Source organism: Panthera leo, chromosome B1, assembly GCF_018350215.1.
Source record: "Panthera leo isolate Ple1 chromosome B1, P.leo_Ple1_pat1.1, whole genome shotgun sequence".
Taxonomy (NCBI): domain Eukaryota; kingdom Metazoa; phylum Chordata; class Mammalia; order Carnivora; family Felidae; genus Panthera; species Panthera leo.
In genome coordinates, this window is record NC_056682.1 from 28172954 (window position 1) to 28195359 (window position 22406).

The 22406-nt window shown below is 50.2% G+C and overlaps 1 protein-coding gene across 7 annotated transcripts in view; it reads left to right on the plus strand.

Moving 5' to 3' along the window:
- RBPMS (RNA binding protein, mRNA processing factor) overlaps positions 1-22113 on the plus strand; it is a 169697-nt gene extending 147584 nt beyond the window's left edge. For 6 of the 7 annotated variants that reach the window (XM_042934449.1, XM_042934444.1, XM_042934445.1 and 3 more), the window contains 2 exons: positions 1816-1946; positions 4648-4874. In XM_042934449.1, coding sequence (XP_042790383.1) covers positions 1816-1946; positions 4648-4779 — 263 coding nt within the window. In that variant the 3' untranslated portion in view covers positions 4780-4874. Of the gene's footprint in view, positions 1-1815; positions 1947-4647; positions 4875-14784; positions 14855-22024 lie in introns of those variants that run through there. The other variant, XM_042934442.1, reaches the window with a different exon arrangement.
- The last annotated feature ends 293 nt before the right edge of the window (positions 22114-22406 follow it).

Consider the following 22406-nt stretch of genomic DNA (forward strand, 5'->3'; position numbering starts at 1 on the left):
CTGAGAATGGTTGTTTGTTTGAAATCCGAGGCATGGGTTCTGGCAACAGTTTCCACAAGCGGGGCTCCCACAAGAGTTGCTCTAATGGAAATCATATGGTCTCATCATGACCGGAAACACAGAGGTCTGTTAAGCATTCTCCCAATCCCTCTGTTAGGAATTTTCTTACAGAAGCTTCAGACACCTACATACCCTAGAACTGGAAATCGGTGGTGTAGACCTGATCATTTTAAAGAGGCTTATGATGCTACTGTTATCCCCGTCAAATAATATCAGTCTACTCTTTGAGCTAGGCTTTCCAGCCTGGATATGCAAACAGTCTGTATTCCCATCACTAAGTCCTGAGGAGGACCTTTTTTTTTTTTTTTTTTTAAACTGCCTTGTTGAGAAGGGGACTCGGGGAGTCCGGCCAGCCATGGTTACAGCACTCCACATTGTCGAGATCCACAGGCTGCCTTCTGAAGGGATAGTCCCTAGTAAGCTCAGGAGTCTCCATCTTTTCAGAAGTTCTTGCCATGCTGGCCAGCTGTGGAAAAACTCCCCAGCTTCACATGCACCTACAGGCTCTGCTGCTTTCCGGTTGCTCCGTACAGCAGTTGCCACATCACATTCAGGGAAGTTCTGTCTCCAGCCCCCTTCCCACACTAAAAACCCTGCCCAGAGCCAGAGTTTTGGCAGATGGCGAGAATGAGTGAGACCTGGAATAAGCAGGCCTAAGGTGACTTCTTCCGTGTGGGAAGGAGTGAAATGACTTGATTGACCTTGGGTCACGTGCACTCTAGACTTCTGGAAAGTCCTGAATGGCAGAGTCTCTAATGGCTTTATAAGTCACCTTTTCCTGACTCCTTCAGCAGTCCTGGGTAGCATCCTTGGCCTACTTGATTTCAGATTTTGACAGGTGATAAAAGCACATACTGAGATTGCTGCTTTACAGAGTCCAGATTCATAACTATTGACTGATGTTATTTTTGCCTTTGCTGAGACGCTCCCTCATGTGTTTGCTGTTACTTTAATGGATTGCTTCCTGATACATTCTGAGCCCCGGGCACTTGCCCTTCAATCTGGCAAACTGCAGCTTGACCTGAATGGAATCAGATTGAGACCAGTCAGTTGGCAACATGACTCACTTTTTTTTCCTAGAAAATATAGTTTGTGTAAGCAGTGACTGTGAATGTTCTAATTTGCATCTTTGTGGAGCTTAACTTTAATCAGGATACTCCAGCCTTTTTCACTTCTATTCTCTGAATTTTTAACATTTTAAATGTCTTGTAGGCACAACGTCTGGCTCTGTGCTTCTGAGTGTTAAATGGGTAATGCTTGGTGATCATGACTTAACGGTTAGTAGTAATTACACTTCTAAGCAGAGAAGTCCTACAGTTCAGGTCTGTTTGGGTCCTGCCAGTAAGCCATTATTCTCTCAGAGACTCTGCAGTGGGTTTTCATGGGATATCTCCTACCAGTTGTCTTTCTTCCTCTTTTCCTCGGAGGGCCACGTGTGCGGTTTTGTGCAGGAAATCCCCACTGTTCTTGTGTTCCCCCAGCTCCAGTTGGAAAGACATCAGAGTGTCCGGGGCAGAGCCCAGGCCCGACATCTCAGCAGGCCAGACAGGCAGCAGATGCCTGTTGCCTTTTTTCACTTTGTATTTACCATTCCCTTGCTTAGAGTTTGGGGACCAAAACCAGCAGGTTATTAAAGGAATGAGAGTAATTTGACTCCTGACATCGATTGGGGCTCCGGGTTGTTTGGTGTTTTGTTTCTGATTTGAAAGCAGCTGTTTGGTAACCACTAACTCTTCCCTTATTCTTTTCTTGCAGATGAGCTCACAGTGCCTGCACTTTACCCCAGTAGCCCTGAAGTGTGGGCCCCGTACCCTCTGTACCCAGCGGAGCTAGCGCCTGCTCTACCTCCTCCTGCTTTCACCTATCCCGCTTCACTGCATGCCCAGGTAATTTATACCCATCGGCCACGACTTCACTCACTCCACCACTGGTCCTTTCAAACCCGGTTCCCCAGAGCACACCGTACAACTAACACCTATCCAAGCTAACAGACCCACCTGCAGGAGATTAATGATTCCCTCTCAATCAAGCTGACACTCCAGGACTTGGGGATCGTCTGACAGCAATGATATCACCCACTGCCTGATGTTTGCCCCAAATGACACCTCTCTCTTCCTTAATGATCTCACCCTCCTATCACACACGAGAGACTGGGCCCAGCCAGCTAGAGGGCGTCACCAGACCGTGGTCGTGTGTGCCTGGTTGCGCGGAAGGGCTGCAGAGGGAGGTGTCCACTTGTCGCAGGATTTACGTGTCTGTGTGTGAACCTGTGTATTGAGAGATCGCTGCTGTCGTGTTCCCTCAGATCTAGTGACCAAAGGGGAAAGTTGGGAGCTTCCAGGAAGACCGCGTGCTGTCTTATATGTGTTACAGGAAAGATTAAGGGTTCCTCTTTCCACTTTTAGGAAACCCTGTATAAAAGGAGGTACCAGTGTAGTTTTGAGAATGTAATTACAAGTCAAGGTGAAGGTCTCTGATCTGACCCACTCCTTCTCAGTGAAGAGTAGCCTGAGTTTTATAAACTCCCTTGTTTCTTCACAAAGATTACTATCTACATACCAACCTTCCTCTTCCCCTGGAAAAAAAATGTTGCTCGTAGTTTTGCTTCTAGTGCAAGGAATAGTAATGAATGTTCGGGTTCAGAGTGACGATCAACAGCAAGAGAGAATATAGATTTCATTTGTCTTAGCGCACGTGGAACTCTTTCTAAAAGCAGGAAAGCCTGGTTTCTGAAAAGCTTTGGCCTAGACAGACAGGTGGGGTTTTTTTGTTTTGTGTTTATTTACAAGGCTGGATGAAATACACAGCTTCCCAGAATACTCTTCCTTCTGACTTACAGCTCTTTCATGTTGTACAGAATTCACCGTGTTGTATAAAACACGCACGGGCGGTCCCCCAGCTGACATCCTCACAGGCCACGGGGTCAGGAGTGTTGGTGGCTGCCTATGCTCCCATTCTCTTCCAGCAGGGTTACCAGTGCTTTGTGCACATGCTGACGACCCAGCTGCCCAGGCCCGTACAAGCAGACTGCGGAGAGAGGACCCAGGCACCACCCGGTGTGGTGACCCTCGGTGTGGGAAGGGGAGGTAGCAAGCAGTACCAGTAGTGAGGGAAAAGTAGATGGTGGTGGTGAGAGCACCGGGCACAGAGCGTCACTTCTGGTAGCAGCAGTCCTAAGACTGATGACCCAGGTTCCATCCAGATCAGCTGTGCTCTCTGCTTCCCCTTCCCTTCTCTTCCCTTCCTGCCATTGCTTCCACCTTTGTCTGTGTCAGTGCTTGGTCTCCTGGCAGGTAGCAGGGGAGCGAGAACGGATAAAACTTAAGCCAGTGGACACATCTTCTGCTGAGTCCTCTAAATGTTCGTAGTGGCCTCAGGGATAACTTTGTCGATGACTGGGAGCAACTCAGAGGCCCCTCTGTTTGTGGGCCCGCCCCCATCATCCATGGATAAGTCTTCGTTCCTCTTGCTAGAGTGCTTAAATACAGGTGGACAGTTGAGGCAAATGTTAATACTGTGAAATGGTGCCAAGTTTGTGGAGTCATCTGAATATTGATGGCTTTGGTTAATCAGCAACAAAGCCTTTCACCGTTACCTTGGAAAGGCAAGAATTGACATTGGCCAGAAAGGACTGGGAATGGTAGTTTTGGGGCCCTAACATCTGGGTAACTTGCCCTTTATGTAACGGATGAAATCCAAAGTATATCTGGGGTTGTGGGAGAAGGAACTAAAGAGTCTTAAGAGATTAGAAAGCCCATGCCGTTGTGACAAAGGTTAGGGAGAGACAGTGCTAAGATTCAGTGACTCGACCATTTGACTAAACGGGATGTGTTGCCCATGGTGGCACCCTCCCCTGTGAGTTCTTCCTCGATCTCAAGATTTTCCCAACCTGGAATCCACTTGGCTCTGCCACATCGGTCCTAGAGTTGGTGGAACTCTCATCTGATATCAGTGAGATCCTTGTGCTCAACCCCACAACTTGTTTGGAGTCATTCCCAGTGACGCTTGGGTTCTGTATCCTAAAGGCTCATGAACAGATGTGGTTATTTAAATTTCTTTGTCCAATATGAGAATCATGGAATGAACTGGTAGGGGCTTTACCGATGAGCAGGTCTGGCCTGTTTTACAGTTGAGGAAACAGACTGGAGAAGATGGAGAGAGTTCTCCAGAGTTGCGAATGGCTCTGCCATGACTGGAGCCAGGTCACCTGACTCCCAGGCCTTGCTCTTTCCACGCCTCAGTGCTGGCTCACCAAAAGCTTAACTCTTTGATGCAATTTTGGAAAGGCCTCACTCCAGTGACTCCTTGGATCTTTCTTCTCTCAGTAGATGAGAAGCCTGTAAGAAGAGACTTGGAGGCAAAGACAAGGGAATCAGAACTTAACCTTCACCCAAAGGGTCTGAGAGAATTTTTATTAACTGGAGGTAGAGCAGTGGGGAAGACCAAATGGAGCAATGCCCTTAGTGGATGATTCTGGTTTTGTTTGGAGATCTTACTTGTATGTCTTTGGAGAAGCTTTTATATTATTTTGTTTTTCTTAGCAATGTTGTGCTCTGTTTTGAGACTTGGATTTTTTTTTTCTTCTAGTGTTTCTCTCCTGAGGCAAAGCCCAACACACCTGTCTTTTGTCCACTTCTCCAGCAAATTAGATTTGTCTCTGGGAATGTGTTTGTAACATACCAACCTACTGCAGACCAGCAGAGGGAGCTCCCATGTTGAATTTGCTTGTTAGCTACTTTTCCCCATTTTGCAAAAATTATTTCTTGGTAACATTTGAGAGATTTCAATAAAAATTTTAATCCGAGCAAAAATTATCTCACGTAGACTGCAGCGTTTTGTTTTCATGATGATGCGAGTTTGGAGCTAAGATGTTATCTCTGAGATGGTGGGAGAATTGGGCCGCCGTGGCACTGATCACACACTTCGTGGGAGAGGGCCTCAGAGCACCCAGGGAGACTTGGCCCAGAGTCAAGGGCTTGCTGCCGCAGCCAGTCTCTTCTTGGGTTCCCGAACCATCAAGAGCTGCGCATTGGAAGATTCTCTTTCTAGCATCTGTGGGTCGCCTCTACCTGGAGATCTTGCTTCAACGGGGATGGTGTGTTGGCTATCGGAAGCCTGTTTGAAGCAAATAGATGTGCTTTCCAGTCTGTCCGCCCTGATCCAGAGGAAGGAGGACCCAGGGGACAGAAAGTGTCATTGAAAACGAGTTGCGCCTTCTAGTTCTACTCCAGCTTCCATCTGTGGTCTGGTGCCTCCGGGTCTAAATTGAAGAGCTTATTTGACACCAAATCCCAGTTTTGAAGCATTATTGCATAAGGCAATGGGACTGTAAGCTGCAGTACTGCCTTATTCGTTGTAGAGATGATGCAGCCAACAAGTGATTTCTAAGATCATTAACATTTTTAGACATGATCACCCTGTCCTTGGTATTTGAAATGTATTAAATATATTATGTAAGTCACTGTGAACAGGAGGGGAGGTTTCATCCATGGCTTTTAGGAAAGTTAGACTCTCAAAAGAACATAGTGGTTCCTGTCACGTCATACTCACACATCTCCGCTTTATCAGTCTGGGTTCGGTTTTGTTAGCAATCATTGGGTCTTGTTGCTGACAGGGCAGAGAGGAAGCCAATAAAGTGCACTGTTCTCATTACATTCTAGAAACAATACCATTTACCCTTGACCAGAGCCACGTTGTTGGGCCAGAAACTTCTACAGGTAAGTAGGGCTGAGAGAGCAGGTCCCGGTTACCTGTTTCTCCTTCAGAGGCCTCATTCGCCCTAACGGCAGATCTTACAGGGCTTACGACTGGAACCCGTCACCTGCACGTAAACAAAAGGTTTTAACATCCCAACACAAACCTCCCAGGGTAAGACACGCCCCTAGGGAGGTGCCTTGCGACACATTGGAAATACTTTAAAGGTTAGACCCAAAATCAATGTAAAAATGGACCGTGGGAAAGTGACCCAGGCAAACGGAAGAAAGATCACGGGCGGAGACGGGAGCCAAGGATGGTGTGCGGGCACTAACTCCAGAGCTGCCCGCCCACCGCCGTATCCAGGCATTGACTCCGCAGCAACAGGCAGCTTCTGAGAACTGAATCTTGAAACTTTTTAATGAAGACAAATTTTGTTAGGCACCTCCTCTGTCACTGTGCCCTGTGGAGATGACACCAGGGCATCTGGTGTGGCATGGGGTATGATTTAAAATGCGTGGCCCGTGAGAGAGGGAGCGTCTCGAGGGAGCTAGGAAGCCGGGCAGGTGTGAGTGTGCACTCCGGTGAGCACACGGCCCCAGCAGCATGGCGGCGGCGTGCCCTGCCCAGGCACGTGGCGGGACTCCCACAGGAAGGGCACTTTATTTTTCAGCCTCTGCCCTCCTGCTCAGAAGGCAGTAGCCAGTGCCGGAACGGTGGTTGGTCCTGTAGTGGGACTGGTGAGCAAAACCCATGGGAGGGCCTGCAGCACCGTACCCGGCTGGCCAACCTCCCAAAGGTAAGGGAAGAGTCGGGAGATTCGGGGCGTTTGCTTCTGTGCCTCCCGGATGGCATCAGCACTTCTCACCTGAGACCCTGGTCCCTCGAGGCCTGGCTTTCTCCAACAGCTACTGTCTTCCTGCAGTCCAGGGCTTGTGAGTGTCTGGGAGACCACAGCTTTGAAGGACTGCAGAGATTGCTTTTGGGGGCTGATCAGCCCAAGGCTTTAAATTGTTTGTAGACATCGATGAAACTATTAATCCTCTGACATTTCCCTTTCAACCTACAGCTCCACGAAGGCCACACTGTGAGGAGAAACTGCCCCTGGGTGCTCTGTCTCCTGAGTGTGCTAGCCTTGTCTGCTTCTTGATTTGGTTAGCTTTCTGGTCTAGGAGCACCTGGCTTAACTCCCCCCGGAGGCCAGGCTAGGGCAGGCAGGCTGGCCTGCTGTGAGCTCCGGGAATGCGTCTCCCACTTAGGAGCACAGAGCCCCCTTTCTTTGGCCAGCACTGCTTCTGGACTGTTTCTGGGCCTGGCCTTGGAAGGGTTGGAAGTGAAGGCTATGGAGCTTCATGGTCAGACACTGGCTCTGCCGTTTACGAGCTGCGTGACTTTGACTGAACAAGTTCCTTAACCTCTCTGGGCTTCAGTAAAGTAGGGCTAGTAATCCCTCATGTAGAACAAGAGTGCCTGGCACATGGAAGGGCTTCATAAAGGTTAGTCTTTCAAGGAAATTTCAACAAGGAGAATGAATCCCAGGACTGGCTACTGGTGAAGCTGTGATAGTTCAAGCACGAAGGGCATCTAGCGCGTCTTGACAACACTTGATGCTGCAGAGTCCTCATGGCTTCAGCCAAACGGAAGGCCAGAGGTCAGAAAGAATAAACGAGACCTCGAGGGACAGCCACCAGAGTGACCGACCACACCTGCCCTCCATCCAGCAGCGGAGTCCTGGAGCTTGTGTCAGCACCGGGAGGACTTGTCCCCATAGGAAGTCTCCCCCCGAAGCTGGGTCCGGACACGCCTGCTGGGAGAAAACCTCTCCCTGACAGGAAATAGATCAAGAGTGGGAAACAGCTGAACTCCCAGAGAGACCAAATGGTTCCTGTATGTGGCTTTACTCAGACCCGTTGTCCCTGAACTTTCCAGCTGTTGTCTTATCTTGCTTTCCTATCAGAGAAACTAGAGAAGAGAAAGACCCACAGCTCATCCTGCCCATTCCTCCCGGATTCTCTGGCTCATTCTTCCCACAGTCCATCCGGTAGGATTCTACCCAGCCTCATTTCCAGGTGGCAGACTTAGTTACCTCTCGTGCCTTGGCTGAACCATGGCCTGTTGCTGAACCCCCAGGGGATCCCACCCTGACCAAGCAGGTTCCCTCTCCTTCCTTACCTTTTCTGTCCATCTCATCCCCTCTGCTGTCTGGTATTTGGAGAACTCGGGAGCCCTCACCTCACCAAAGCAGTGAGAGACATAAACATCTGGCCTGTCCTCACCAGCCTCTTCAGAAGCAGGCCAAAGTCAGTTTGCCAGAGTTAATGGGGTAGATGTTCCTTTAGCCAGAGCTGTTGCTACTGAGACCCAAACCTCACCACACTGCAAGCAGCTGTTCAGAAACCTGAATCAGTCCCCTAGTGCTCTATGGCCCTGGCCATGGTTGTGGATCCCAACAAGAGTCCTCGAATTCACCATGGCTATGGTTGAGAGCGTGGCTCAAAGTGGGCCTCTTCTTGGCTAGGGGGCAGCAGGGTTACCTTCATTCGGTGCACTGTTTTACGGGTTTCTTACAAAGCATGTTTCATTTTGTCCTTTGTTAAGGCTCAGCTTTCTAGAGCCTGCGTCTTCTTCCCCAACCTCATCAGCAGTGAGAGCCCCTTCACAAATAATGTGGTCTGACCACCGCAGTACCATGGTGCAGAGGCTCCGACAGACAGGCTGATTTTAATGATAATTTCCACCCACTCTGCTAACTTTGGGATTTTAAGCAAGCTCATTTTAACCTCACTGAACCTCAGCTTCCTCATCTTTAAGTGGGAAGAATCAGTAAGTACCTACTTCATGGGGTCATTTTAAGGGAAAGAGTGAAATGCTTGGCATGGAGTTGTAATTATTAAGATAGCTCTTCTATTTCCTTCTTTTTGTCAGAACTTGATCTGCCATGGCCCAGAGGCTCCTGAGCCCTCCCTTTGTAGCATTAGAAGCAGTTAGGATATCGGGACTCAAGACGAGCACCCTAGCAAGAGAACCCTAAGGGCCCGGGCTTTGTTCGCTACCAGAGCAAGAATGGCAGCCTGTGGCTGTGGCACTGAGGGAGGCAGGTGCTGATTTTTGGCCTCCTTTCCTAGGAAAGGGCACCCATGTACCATCCAGAAGTATGGGAATTCTAACTGCTTTGGAAACAAAACCAGGGCTACGAAGAAACTTTGGAAATATAAAATGTAGCCTTCGTAAAAAGAAAGTGAACTTTTCCTTGAAGAAAACCAATTCTGACAGGGGGGATAAAAGAAAACCTACTCCAAATGGGATCATGTTTTATTCAGGATTTGTGCTGCCAGTGGGGGAAGGCCAGAACTCCGTGACAGGATGGGAAAGTGGGACACCCCAACTTCAAGCCTCATCCACTCTGCCATGAAGTACTTCTCGCTTCACCGGGCTCGGCTCCTGGGACCTCTAATGGCCCTCGATAGCAAACATAGTTAAAAATTAACAGACTGACAGAATTAAATATGGATGACAAGCAGCCGCTGTGGACTTAATCTGACACAGGATGTTACATGCTTGGGTGCCCTCGACCCGAGTGGCGTCTTGAGTGAACTTCTGGGATGTCTGAGCACATTTCACATGCCTCTTTGGAAGCAAGAACCTGGCTTGTGCTTAGGACAGACGGGGAAAGAGTCTAAAAGCTCAGGAGGGAAAATTATCTCTGAAGCCTTACGTTTAATTAAGCCCAGCCTTGACTGGTCTTAGCAGGAGGTCTAGACCTCGTCGCTGCCTGGGTCCAAGCCCCAGCAATGTCCCCCCATTCAGATGGGGAGATCTTACAGGGCTCTGGGCTGGGCTGGAGCATCGTGACCTTCTCCAGCCAGAGCTTATTTGCTCACTTCCTTTCTGGAGGTCAGGGTAGGTAAGACGGCCGACTTCACCTCTGGACCGATTCACCGTAGATGTTGACACTTTGCCTAGATAATGGCAACTTGTTCAGTGGCCCTAGGCAAGGAATATTAGATGCCAGACAAGTAGTAAAGAATGGTGAGTGCGTTTTTTGCCCTCTATGTCTGCTGAGAAAGAGGATGGGCTGGCAGTTTGGTGTGGGGGGAGGGCGGTGGGGTGGGGTGGAATGGGGGAAGGATGTTCCTTCAGAGTGATCCTCAGTGGGCCTCATTTCATGAAGCAGAAATTCCTGAAAAGTGTTTTTCCAATTTTGGTGAACACTTTATTAGGTATGGCAGGGGGCAGGAGTGCGGTTTTAAAGAACCCTATAATTCCATAAAAATGATCGGTTTTTTTGTATAGCAGATCAATCCAGTCTCTTTGATGGATTTGTAGTTTCTTGGACCACACGTGCTTCTGGCTTGGCTGCCTCTCCTTAGCCTGGAAGCCTTCAGCACAGTGTGCTGTAGGATCTGACCTGCTTTATTTGGTGATGCTGCTCAGAGTGGATCCTTAGGCCTAGAGCGAGTGGGCCAAGGTTGGTTAGAACTAAAGAATGTGAGTGTCTGGCTGCAGTTGGTTCAGTGTGGGGAAAGCCCCAGCAGGGTAGACAGGGTCCATCTTGCAGACAGTGTAGAAACATGAATTTCCATGCCTTCAGAAGGAGAGCCTGGCTCTGAATATACGGTGCTAGGGAAACCTGTATTCACATACAGCATCTCCATCAGGAAAGGTGAGAAAGTCTTCGCTGTGTCTTACAGACTAGGTTAGACATCCAGAACACCAGCTGGGCTGGTGGTCTTCCCGCTGTAATTAGCTGTGTTAAGAGCTAGAAACTTGGATGCCATATTGGCATGCCTCAGCTCCTTGATCCACCAAAAGTCACCACTGGAAGGGGCCTTCTCAGCACTCGCGGGTGCTACGTAATAAAAAGATTCTGTGGTCAGATAAATTTGGGAAACCCAGGGTTAAATCAAGTTTAATAAGTTTCTTCATTGTGGAACTTCTCAGAGTCTGTAATGTGCTTAATGTGTATCTCGAATCTGCCGAAGGGGCAGAGACTGCATTTCTCTCAAACTTACTTGACCACAGAGCATCTCTAGGCGGCCTGCTTCCAGCCACACTTTGGAAACCTCACTCAGGAACAGTGTGAGTCTCAACTTGGGTGTGCGCGTCATCATCTCCTGAAGGGCTTGGTACATGCAGGTGCTTTGGTTTCTCTCCTAGGGTTTCTGCATTTCTGACAAGTTCCCAGGTGATGCTGGTGGGCCAGGGACCACACTCAGAAACACTGGTCATAGACTTACCCCTTTCTTTCATGGAGAAGGAAACAGCTAAACCAAGGAGTATTTACTAATGGTCACTACCTTTAATTGAGCCAGGCACCTTGGTAAGCACTGCTCACAACTGTTTCTAAAGGCAAGTGTGAGGATGGCAGTCAGTCACCAGAAGGAGGTAGTACAGTGCAAATAATTACACTGTGCTGTTTGCAAATCACTGCAGAAAGACTGGTCTGTAGAGACCAGTCCAGGTCCTCCTGTCCTTGGCAACATGATTGGAAATGGGAATTCTGTATGTGTTTTAATTGTCTGGGCCTTAGTTTTCTCATCTGTAAGTGGAAGAGGATAGAAATTACTCTTATGGATACTCACTACTTTTTCTAGCATTCCATTTTATTTTTGCTCTGAGTTATTTCTGTTTCTGGTGCTCTCCTCTCCTGTCCAACCTCTCAGTAGTCACAGGAGCTGGTGCCGTGCTGAGGTGTCAGAGACTTCAGTGTTATCCTTCGGGGGCACCGTGTTTCAGAAAAGCCTGCCTAAAGAAGAGTGATGGTAGAACCCCAAACAGTGCCCCCCCCCCCGCAATAGTAAATTCTAGTGGTAATCCCTTAACTTTACTGGGTAATGAACTCGTGGTAATCGCTAAATTCTCGTGGAGAAGCATCCCAGGGTCTTGTTGCTTCTTGACTTACCGGTCATAATCTGATGGCGTGTTTAGCAGTTTCTGGCACAGAGTCAGTGTTAGTTTGGATCATATATGTCATTACAGGTTCTTACAGGGACTTGAGAAGCTGCTGGGATTGTAGGCAGGATTTTGAGTGGGCTGTGTGTGCACAAGCATGTGCGCACACGACAGGATCGTTGTCTTACGTGGAAGGTCAACTGCATAGACTCATTCCTGCTGAATTGCCCATGGAGAGGGAGTCCAGGGAACCACGAGTTTCCCCAGCATTTATGATGTACGAAAGCAGCCGCTAGGCGATGGGCAGGAGTGGCTACTAGTGATCTGGGGCCAAAAGCCACAGCAGAACAAGGAGCTCGAGTGGGTGTCCTCCCCACCCCCTGGAGGACAGCAGTGGTTAGCACAAAACAGCTTATTCACCTGGACCAGCTGCCTGCTGGGAACTCCATTTGCTCAGTTTGCTCCTGAACTTCCCTACCTGCCCTGCTGCCCAGGAATGTTGGGGAGAAACTCATCCTTGCCTGGGTGGGGGTGGGGGGGTGGGGGGACACTGCCCTCTGCGGGCAAATGGGTGCCACTGCACCTCGGACCTGAAAGAGGGGCAGGCTTGGATGTCTGTGGAGTAAGTAGTGCAGTGAGAAGGGCCCACCTTGTTGGCAAGGGCAGTGGTGTCCAAGCCATGGTGCACGAGAGTCATGAATTTCAGGGCCTCTGCTGACTCCATCACCACCACATCCTCCCTGAGAATCAGCCAATGGACTGAGCTGAGCTGAGTACCGTCTATCCTGGACCCCACAGCCTGGAGTCCGCCTGCTTATCACCCTGGAGTACTTGGGGGTTCTAGGCCAGGCTGACTGCGGTGCTCACGTGCGAGGCTTGTGTGGGTGGAGAAGGCCCAGCATGCGTGACAGGTTAGCTGAAGCTGGGTGGGTGTGTGGGAGATGAAGGGTTTTCTTCTTGCAGTCACTGTCACCAACAGTCATGCCATCCACTGCGCCCCCACCCCCTGGTCAGACCTCCCTCTTCCTGTGTCTCTGAAACACCAACATGTCTTGGCCTCATGGGGCTCAGAGCCCCAGCCCCACACCCAGGCAGCACCAGTCGCCACCACTGTGCTCCCTCCGGCTCCAGCGTGCACAGACCCATCCCCTCCCGCTGTGTGTTTAGGTTCCCAGCCCCCCACCTGCCCCGGGGCTGTGTCCCAGTCCTGTCCTTTACCACCTGTCTCAGGAAGGCAGCTCCAACTCTGCCCTTTGCTTAGTGAGCAAGTGGATTCAGATGCACAAAGCCATAAGCCATGGGTAGGTATGAAATTTGTCTTTATCTTTCTGTCTTCCTTTCCTCCCTTCTGCCTTTTCCCCTGCACCCCTATACTCCTCCCTCCCCCTTCCTTCCCGTCCTTCCGCACTTCCCTTCTTTATTTCTCTCTCCTTTATCCTCCATGTGCTCCTAAATTCCTAAAGTGACCTCTTTTTTAGCGTACCTGCGTGCAAAGAGTTTCTGGTCCCTTCTCTTAATTGTTACTGAGTGTTGGACAACCCCGGCCCTGCCTTAATGAGCTTTAGTGCCTGCTGGTGCCTCCCAGGGAACACAGCTTTGCCCCCTCACAGTGAGGGCGGGGGGGCCCTCTGGAGCTGGTAACCTGATTTCTGGGAATGTCTGATACAGTCCCTCAGGAGATCCCTTGAATGATTCCTGGTATGGGCAGAAGCTCAAAATGCATCTGTGGTCCTTTTAGGTTCCCATTTCCTGAATAAGTGAGGCCAGATGCTGCTGCCCCAGGTTGGGATGGAGTCTCCCGGTATGGCCCTTCGCCCTGACTCAGAACCAGAGAGGAGAGAGCCACCCTGTGAAGAGGTCCTGGGGTAGAAGGAAACGCTAAGGACTTGCGCATGTGTGCCAGGACAGAAGGCCAGGGATCCTGTGTCAGCTTTGTCTGGGGCCCACTCCTGCACAGCCCAGCCTTTAGAATCAAGTTATGAGAGCTAGTGGAGCCTGAACCCAGATCCTGACCCCACTGGGTTCTGTGCGCATGGGGATGTCCTTCAGAATACCCAGATATCAGTTGATTTATCCACCTCCCCCAGAATGCTGCTTTATTGTTTATGCTTTGGAGATGTAAGATGCCATGTGAAAAGAGGGTTCTCCAGCAAAGTCTGTTTTATTAAACCATTGAAGTAGGTTTGTCAGGGCGAAGTTCCTTCCAGCATTGCATTCTACTCTAGAAACATGGGCCAGACCCAGGTCATAGATGCATCTTTCGCCTCCTGTCACACTGGGAGGGAGCCACCCAGCCCTCCTGACTATCTCTTTGGTGTGATTTGTTCTCTCCTCCAGGACAGAGGAGCCATGGTGAATGGGCTTTTTTTGCCTCTGTCCAAAGACTTAGGTGCAAAACGGACGTTGCCAACAGATGGATATCTGTTAAAGCAAAAGTGCACTTGCCCTTCTGTTTGTTTCTTCACGTTTTCCTCAGCATAAGACCGGGAACATTCTGCTAAGTGGACAGAGCGTCACTTGATCCGTTTGTTTTGTTGCTGGCCTTCCACTTTAGAAACCTAATGGAAGAGAAAGGGCTACAGGTCCTTCTCAGCAGAGTGAGCAGAGGGCATGGGGTACCAGGTACCCCACAGTACCGAGAGGCCAGAAACCCTTTTCTAAAAGAACCAGGAGCAGAATCTCAAAAATGTCTTGGCCAGACAACTGGCATGGATGGGTCGTGAACCACCCCTTCCTTGTCAAAGCAGGTAGATGTTTCCACACCCTGCCTAGAAAACCATTAGGCAGCCTGCCTCCTAGCCCAGGCCTTGCTGAGTGAGTGCAGAAACGGACTCACTGGCCAGACTTTAGCCCAGCAGTGGGAGCATGGGAGCTGCTGGACCCGGCGTGCTCCAGAGCTGGATCCTCGCTGAGAGCTCGGCCCCTGTGTTCATCAGGGGATGTGGAAGGTTTCTCAGGGCCCTGTTCTGATACTTTTCAGCCCCTGGGCGGGGTGGGGGGGTCCTGCCCACTGGTAAATGTAAAAGGGCACCATCTTTGAACAGTGAAGGGGTGGCCGTCCGACAGGATGCCCTGTGAGGAACGAGAATGTCCACTGGGAGCCCCGGTTCACTGCCTTCTCCCCACATGTCTTTCCAGATGCGCTGGCTCCCTCCCTCCGAGGCTACTTCTCAGGGCTGGAAGTCCCGTCAGTTCTGCTGAATACTATGTAAGTACTTGGCTTGAGTAACAGCCCGTCAGGCGCCTAAACGCACCCCGTACAAAGCAGACGCTGCCTTGCGCCCACAGCCGCCTCACTACCTGCGCTGCCCGCCGTCTGCCCGCCATCCGCCCGCCATCCGTCCGCCATCCGTCCGCCATCCGTAAACTCGCGGCGGACCTCCTCTGTGGTGCCGCGTCTCTCTGGGAGATTTCTCCTGGGATCGAGGGAGAGGGACAGGTGGTACTCTAGCTTAAGACACCGAGGCCTGGCCTTCCACTTCATAAGTCAGCAGCCGGTGCTAGTGTTCCCGTCAGGTGTCCGCACATCTGGCTAGGACACACCTGCTGCTGGCATTGAACAGCCACCTTCGTCCGGTTACAGGCGCGCCTCATCCCCCCATGCATGTAGTACTGTGTCGTGGGAGTCTTAGCGATTTATCAGAATTACCTTTCCCTGCATGCATGCACAGTAGAACTTTGAGTAAGTTCTAATCTTTCTGTAATACCTAATCTTTTGACTGAAGGCCAACAGTGTGCTGTTTCCAGTAGGCTTTCCTTAAAGTTTCTTATCCTGAAGGAAGCACTATGCTAAAATGGCATCTTTGTGCCATTTTATTTTAGGCCTTTTCCGAGAACGACCAAATGAGGGGTTTCTTTTTTTTTTTTTTTTTTTTAAGATTTTAAGTAAACCGTATGCTCAACATGGGGCTCAAGCTCACAACCCCTAGGTCAAGAGTTGCATGCTCCACTGACTGAGGCAGCCAGGCGCCCCCAAATAAATTCTTTTCCTGTAAACATATCATTTGTATAAGATTCCAGATGCCTTCTTTAATTCAGTATCTTGACTGAATTTCAGTTAAATACAAAGCACCATTATTCTGAACTCTAATATGGTGTGTACATTTGGGGAGTCTGCCTTAAATTGAGGAAAGTCTATGTAATGTTACAGTTCTATGGTCTACAGTTCTCTTAGTTTATATCATATCTTCACAAAACAGAAGAAAAACTTTCATGAAACTTTTCATGAACTAGACCTTCAGCCATTTAGAAATGCTTAAGAGTTCTTGTAAAATTATGTACATACCTCTACCTAATGCAGGGTCAGCACAGAGCCCGACCTGGGGCTTGAACTCTAAGAAATAGATGATGAAGGGTGCCTGGCTGCCTCAGTCGATTAAGTATCCAACTCTTGGTTTCAGCTCAGGTCATGATCTCACAGTTTTATGGGTTTGAGCTCTGCATCGGGCTCTGCTCTGACAGTATGGAGCCTGCTTGGGATTCTGTCTTCCTCTCTCTTTGCTCCTCCCCCACTCACATTCTGTGTCTCAAGATAAACTTAAAAAAAAAAAAAAAGAAAGAAAGAAAGAAAGAAACTGTCAGATTATGACCTGAGCCAAAATCAAGAGTCAGATGCTTAACCAACTGAGCCACCCAGCCACCCCTAGATTCCTTTTCTAAAACTACTTATATTTGTCCCTTATTCTGAAATTATGGTCCGTTATCTGTTTTATATGAAATGGTAATGTTAGTGAATGGCAATTATATTTTAAATGTAGTTTCTTAGAAAAAAGTCAGCAGTCCATTTAAAAATTTAAAAAAGAATTTAAACGTGTTACTGTTTTTTGAAATCTAAAAACTTAGTGTTTAGGGAAGACTTTTCCTGAAAAAACCATTTTTAAGCTTTGAGGTGTATTCTAGGGTCCATTACATCCAGGACTTCCCGAGTCCGTGTTCCACATCCGTATACCCATAATTAATTTTTTAAATGGCGTGTCCCCAGCACTTGCTTCTTCACTTAGAAAAGCCTCAGTCATTTCATCATGAGGGACCTTCCCTCCATTCCCAGGATGATGCTGGTACAGCGCTGTCATGTGGCTCCAGAAGGCACTGCTTGTGTGCACCTCTGTGTCCCACGACTGTGCTCCTCTCTCAGTTTTCAGAGGCTGGTAGGTGTCCACCTGGAGGTGGCGTGGGTTAGGTAACTGGAGATTCTGAAGCTCACAAAAGAGTTGATGGGTTGAAATAGGTCTGGCATTCAGTGTAAGTGGCTGGTTGAAGAAGTTGTGGAAACTGGAAGAGAGGTGGGCAGGACGGAACCTCGAGGCTCACCAAGATGTAGAAGGTCAGCAGAGGATGAGCAGCTCATCGAGAATGAAGTGACCAGAGTTGCAGAGGAGGGCTGGAGCCCGGAAGTTTGGCAGCAGGGAGCTGCTCGGTGAGCAGTATCGAATGGTGTAGGAGAGTTGAGTAAGAGAGGAGAATACCCTTGAATTTGGCGGTTTCAGTTGGCAAAGTATAGTGGTGGCATTTGGCCTGAGGAAGGATTTTTTTAAGCATTTATATAGGCCAAGGGAAGAACGATCATTAAACAGTTGCATGGTTCCAGCCAATAAGATCTGCACTTTGTTTATACCCACCCACCAAGTTCCAGATCATCCTTCCCCACAGACCTATCTTACCAGAGATCTAGAGGCAGCAGTGGCTGCCGAAGAAGGGCGAGCTAGCAGTTTCCCCCTTCAGATGTGTGGCTGGTGAAACTGTCGGGTCTGTGTACAGATGGGACGTCTCCTGTGGATGCATCGTTTGTTCTGAGCTAAACTTGGGCCACGGGCCTGACTCCTTCCTCGAGGTCTAGAGGGAGCAGAGGAGAGGTATTAGCAAAGAGGATGGATAATTGTACTCATTACCACCACGCTTGGGGGTCAGGACTCCAGTCTCCCATCCTGCCTGAAGTTAGACCAGTTCAGGGTGGATCCATTACTCAGGTTCCTTCTAGTCTCTTGGATCAAGTCCTTTCCAAGACAGCTAATAATCCAGGCCATGTAATTTTAGGGAAATGTAAATTAGAATTGAAAACCATGGTTCTGATGAAATAATAAACGTTTTAGTATAAAATGAATCTTTCAAAAAGGCCAAATGTGGGATAGGTGCCACCAGAGGCACCACTAGGCCACGTGGCCTTCCTCCGTTCATCAGAGGAGACTTCCTTCGTCTGTGGAGAGATGGCACCCGAATAGAAAACTAGAGCAGGAGTGACGTCTGGTGTCAGATAGGACGACCAGTAAGCAGACTCAGATGGCCGTCACGTCCAATGTGTGGAGCACTGGGATGCCGCACTTCCAGATCCTCAACAGTCAGGGCCTGTTTCGTAGGGGCCCCCCAGGGAGTTTTCATTTACTCACTTTGACCTATTTCTAAAGGGAAATCAGTGACTAGACGAGAAAAGTAAGCAAGCTTTATTTATTTATGTTATAAATAAACATATATTATGTGTCTGCTATGTACTAAATATAAAAACGTAAACAAGGCCTGTGCCCCTAAGGAACTCCAGTTCTAACGGCTGGGCGTCATGGATACACGTTTTAAAGAGAGTTAGCACTCAAGCTGCTCCAGGATGAACCTGTTAGGAAGGTCCCAGAGGCACGTGTGGGTGTGCGTGTGTTTACTGTCATTGGTGGTATAAATAAGGCCATCAGAGGTGTAAGTGTAATTGGTGTTTTGGTTTGTTCATCATCTTGCTTGATGGTGTTTAGTCTGGCTACAAGCTATGTCTGCACAGCACTAGAGTTCTGCTAATGGTCCAGCCATGAAGTGGACAACCCCAGATTATGTGCTAATCATTGAAAATGATCCATTTTCCAGATATGTTGAGAACAGGAAAGCATGGGCAAGTTTTTTTTATTTTTGAGAGAGAAAGAGTGGGGGAGGGACAGAGAGAGAGGGAGACACAGAATCCGAAGCAGGCTCTAGGCTCTGAGCTGTGGGCACAGAGCCCGATGCAGGGCTCGAACCCACGAACAGTGAGATCATGACCTGAGCTGAAGTCGGACGCCCAATCGACTGAGCCACCCAGGCGCCCCTGTTTATTTTAAAATTTGGGTTGTTTTTTTTTTTAGTAATCTCTACACAAAACGTGGGGCTCGAGCTCACAACCCTGAGATCAAGAGTCGCATGCTCTTCTGACTGAGCCAGCCAGGCATCCCCAGCATGAGCAGGTTTTTAGTAACTTTTTACAGAGAATGCAAGTTACACAGCTTTTCTTGTTGGGTATCCAAATATAGTTAAATAATAATAATAATAATAATAATAATAATAATAATAATAATAAATTAGGAGCTGGGGTGGATATGGGAGGGTGCTCTTTAAGAACTCCTATAATTTCCCTGGCCATGGACCAAGACCATAGCACAGAAATTATAAGCACATGTAGTTAGTTACAGCACCAACAAAGGAGCGAAGGACATGGCAAGAAATAAGACTGGAATGTAAAGCTGTGTGTATGTATTCCTTATGTTTTGTTTTGGGAGGAACGGGCTAGTTTGTCTCTGGCCATGAGCACAAGGGTCTTGGGGATGCTGCCATTGTCCAGGGAGCCCCAGGCACTGGAGGTCACGACAGAGCTTGGAACTCAGCACTGTGGCTCCTGCAGGGACCCCTGCCTTCTCCCTAGAAGAGTCCCAGGTGCCATGCTTTCTGCCACAGCACACGTGCCCAGGAACCAGGGCGGTGCTTGTGCCTGAGTTGCCTCTCCCCTTCCTCCTGTTAACTGCGTCTCCTGTCTCACTTAAATTCATTAATGCAGTAACTTATCCAGTGAACATCTGCAGCAAGCAAGGTAGTATTCTGGCTGCTGAGGTTACAGGAGCAACGAAAGCAGACAAAATCCTTGCCTGCATGGAGCTCGCTTTCTGTAACAGGGCCAAGATGGCTGATACGCTACAATTAAACATAAGTCGTCAGGCGGTAAGAAGTGCTAAGGGGAAAACAAGCCAAGCGAGGGAGGAAGGTAAATGTTATGGGCCGGCAGGCGCCGTATGTCACAGGAGAGCAGAGGGGCCAGGGTCAGCCTGGCACTTAGCATTCAAGCGGAGACCCAGAGCTTCCCCAGAGCTATGTGGGTGCCCTTTTCAGAACAGACTCACTTAACTCAAGTTTAGAGAAGAATTTAACTTCTCCAGTCTTGTTGCCTTCCCCTTTGCCAAGCCACCCAGGCCTGTGCTGCAGCGGGCTTACGCTGGAGCAGAGAATATGCCCAGGCAGCTTGCAGTTTAGCCCTGGGTGCCGATTTGCTTTCCCTGAGCGGCGTCTCCGTTTTCCCAGTGAGGAGCCACGTGCCCTGGTTCTGATTTCCTGAGCCCGGGGTCTGGTAGGTTCCTGCGTGAGTTGTAAAGGCAGGGCCGGGCCTGAAATCCTGTACCAGGTCCGGGACTGTGTGCGGGGCACTCCTTCCAGCCACTGCCATGCATTCGAAAGTGCCCTAAGCTACGGCACCACAGACATCTGCTAGCCACAGAAGCACCCACTGAGCTCATCTACGAAGCACCCCTGTCAGGAAGTGTGGCCAAAGCTGTGATCTCCCTGCTTTTGCCCGTTACCTATTTTCTGTGAGTTTGGCGGGGAGAGCTTCAACACCCCTGAGCACGTGCTTCGGGAGAATTGCCTGACGGTCCCTGGGAGAAGTCAAAAGAGGGCAGCTGTGTCTGAAGACCAGGATATAGGGTCCCGGTGCCTTCACAGAAAAGGTCAGGGCCACCTACGAGGGCCTTGCCCCACCCCCCACCCAACCTTCCCTCCTTCTCGGCTGGAAGGGGAAGTTCAGAAGGCCTGCGTGTTCACTGTAAAGTTGAAAATGAATACAATTTGGACTTGCCTCTGGTGTTTTATGCTTTGGGGCGCCCTCTCACGGGGTCCCTGTAGAACAGACAGGCGCGTGCACTGTCCCTGCCCATGGCGGATGGGGGAGCTGGCGCGGCAACAGGTGCTGCTGTGGTGCTGCCCTGTGCTGCCAGACCCTGGGGGGATGTGGCTGGCGGTGGGACCTCCTGAAAGTGCAGTGCTGGTCTGGCCTTCCTGGGAGGCACCCGAGGCGCCCTCCCTCGAAAGTTCTTGGCGCGTGCGGATCAGGTGGAGGACGTGCGGTGCGCTGATGGGTTTTATTTGCAAAGACGCATATTTGTTTTCCTGTCCTCGAGTGACCCAACCTTTCCTAGGAAACCGGAATTTCATTTACTTCTCTTTTAATGTTTTTAAAGTGAAATTCTGGGGAAAACTTTCTTTTTTCCTTAGTTCTGTGAAGAGAGCTGTCCTGGGAAGGCAGGCTTTCCATCAGCCTCACTTGTGATCCCAGAGGACGGTTCAGCCCCGGTCCAGTCTCCATCCGAACCCCGGTGGGGTGTGGGGGAGCTGCATCCCGTGCCGGCAAACCAGTGAGACCATAAGGGGAACCTGAGGTTTGCAGCAGCACCCTGTGCGCCCCCGTTCACGAAGCGCTGCGTGTCTGAATCGGCGCCTCTGCGGGAAGGAGAGTAGCACCGCCCGGGGCCCGACATTCAGGCCTGTTACGGGGAACACGGCCTCTGGCGTCCTTGTGCCGGGAGTCAGCTTCCTGCATCGGCCCTGGAATTCTCGTGAAAACCAGCTGGCTCAGAGGCAGTCATGCCTGCAGAAGAATATTAAGAATTTATGATTTGCTGGATCTCAGCACCTTCGTATTTCAAAATTCTCAAACCCTAGGGAATGGGATATAGTCACAAATGTTTCGTTTTAGTTTGTGTTTTCCAGAAGGTGCTTAGAGCAAAATCGAGCTCATTGGTGCATGTGACCGCACAGGATCCTCCTGGAGAATTGCTTTTATGGCCTTGGGCTGACCAAAGTTGTGGTCTGAGGCAGCTCCTGGAGTTGTTTGGGTTTGGGGCGCTTCCTTTCTTTGCGGGCTGGGGGAGGGCCTTCAGGTCCTGAGCCCTCTCCCCGATGGGGCTTCTGAGCGGTCCCGGGGACCCGGGTCTCGGGACTGTGTGTGCAGCTTTGCTCTGCCCCGCCACATGGTGGACACGCTCGTGCCCTTGAGTGAGCGTGTGAAGACCACGTCCCCCATGGCACGCTTCTCTCCAGGTGCCCTTCCCCCTGGGAGCCACACTCAACTGCCAGAGTCCTTCCCCTCTGACCACGTCCTGAGACTTCGAGCCGAGAGCTTCCGTGCCGCTGGCGTAAGGCCGTTCTCACGTGGTACCTGTTCCCAGCTCCGCATCAGAGGCCTTTGGTCCCTTTGGCATTGGCTCTCTGCTCTTTGCCCTCAGAACAGGCTGGCCGTCAGGCCTCAGGGAACCCGAAGAGTGGGCCGGCCCCGGGCTGGAGGTCACTGCACCCTGTGAATGGCTGATCTCTTCCCCCATCGCAGGTTCCAGGTGTGTGATGGTGGCTGCGATCTGTCTTGTGGGTGTTAATGCCATCTTCGGCGGTGGCGACCGTACTCGAGCTGTTCTACGAAACTGGAGCGTGCCGGTGAGTTCCACGGTCAGAGGCCGAGCAGGTCCTCTGGGGAAGTGGCATGTCCCCGGCAGGGTGCCAGACCAGGGTGGGAGGTAGTCCCAGGCCCTGGGTGACGGGGCCCAGCGGTCTGGGTGTTCCCACCCCCAGTTGGTTCTGATGGGTGCTCTGGGCGGAGACATGCTGGTGGGGAGCGCCGGGGTCAGGGCTTTGCTCTCCATTAGCTCCTCCAGCCCCAGCCTGCGTAGGGAAGGGCACCCCGGGAGAGCAGGCTCTCGAAGCACCTCACCCTT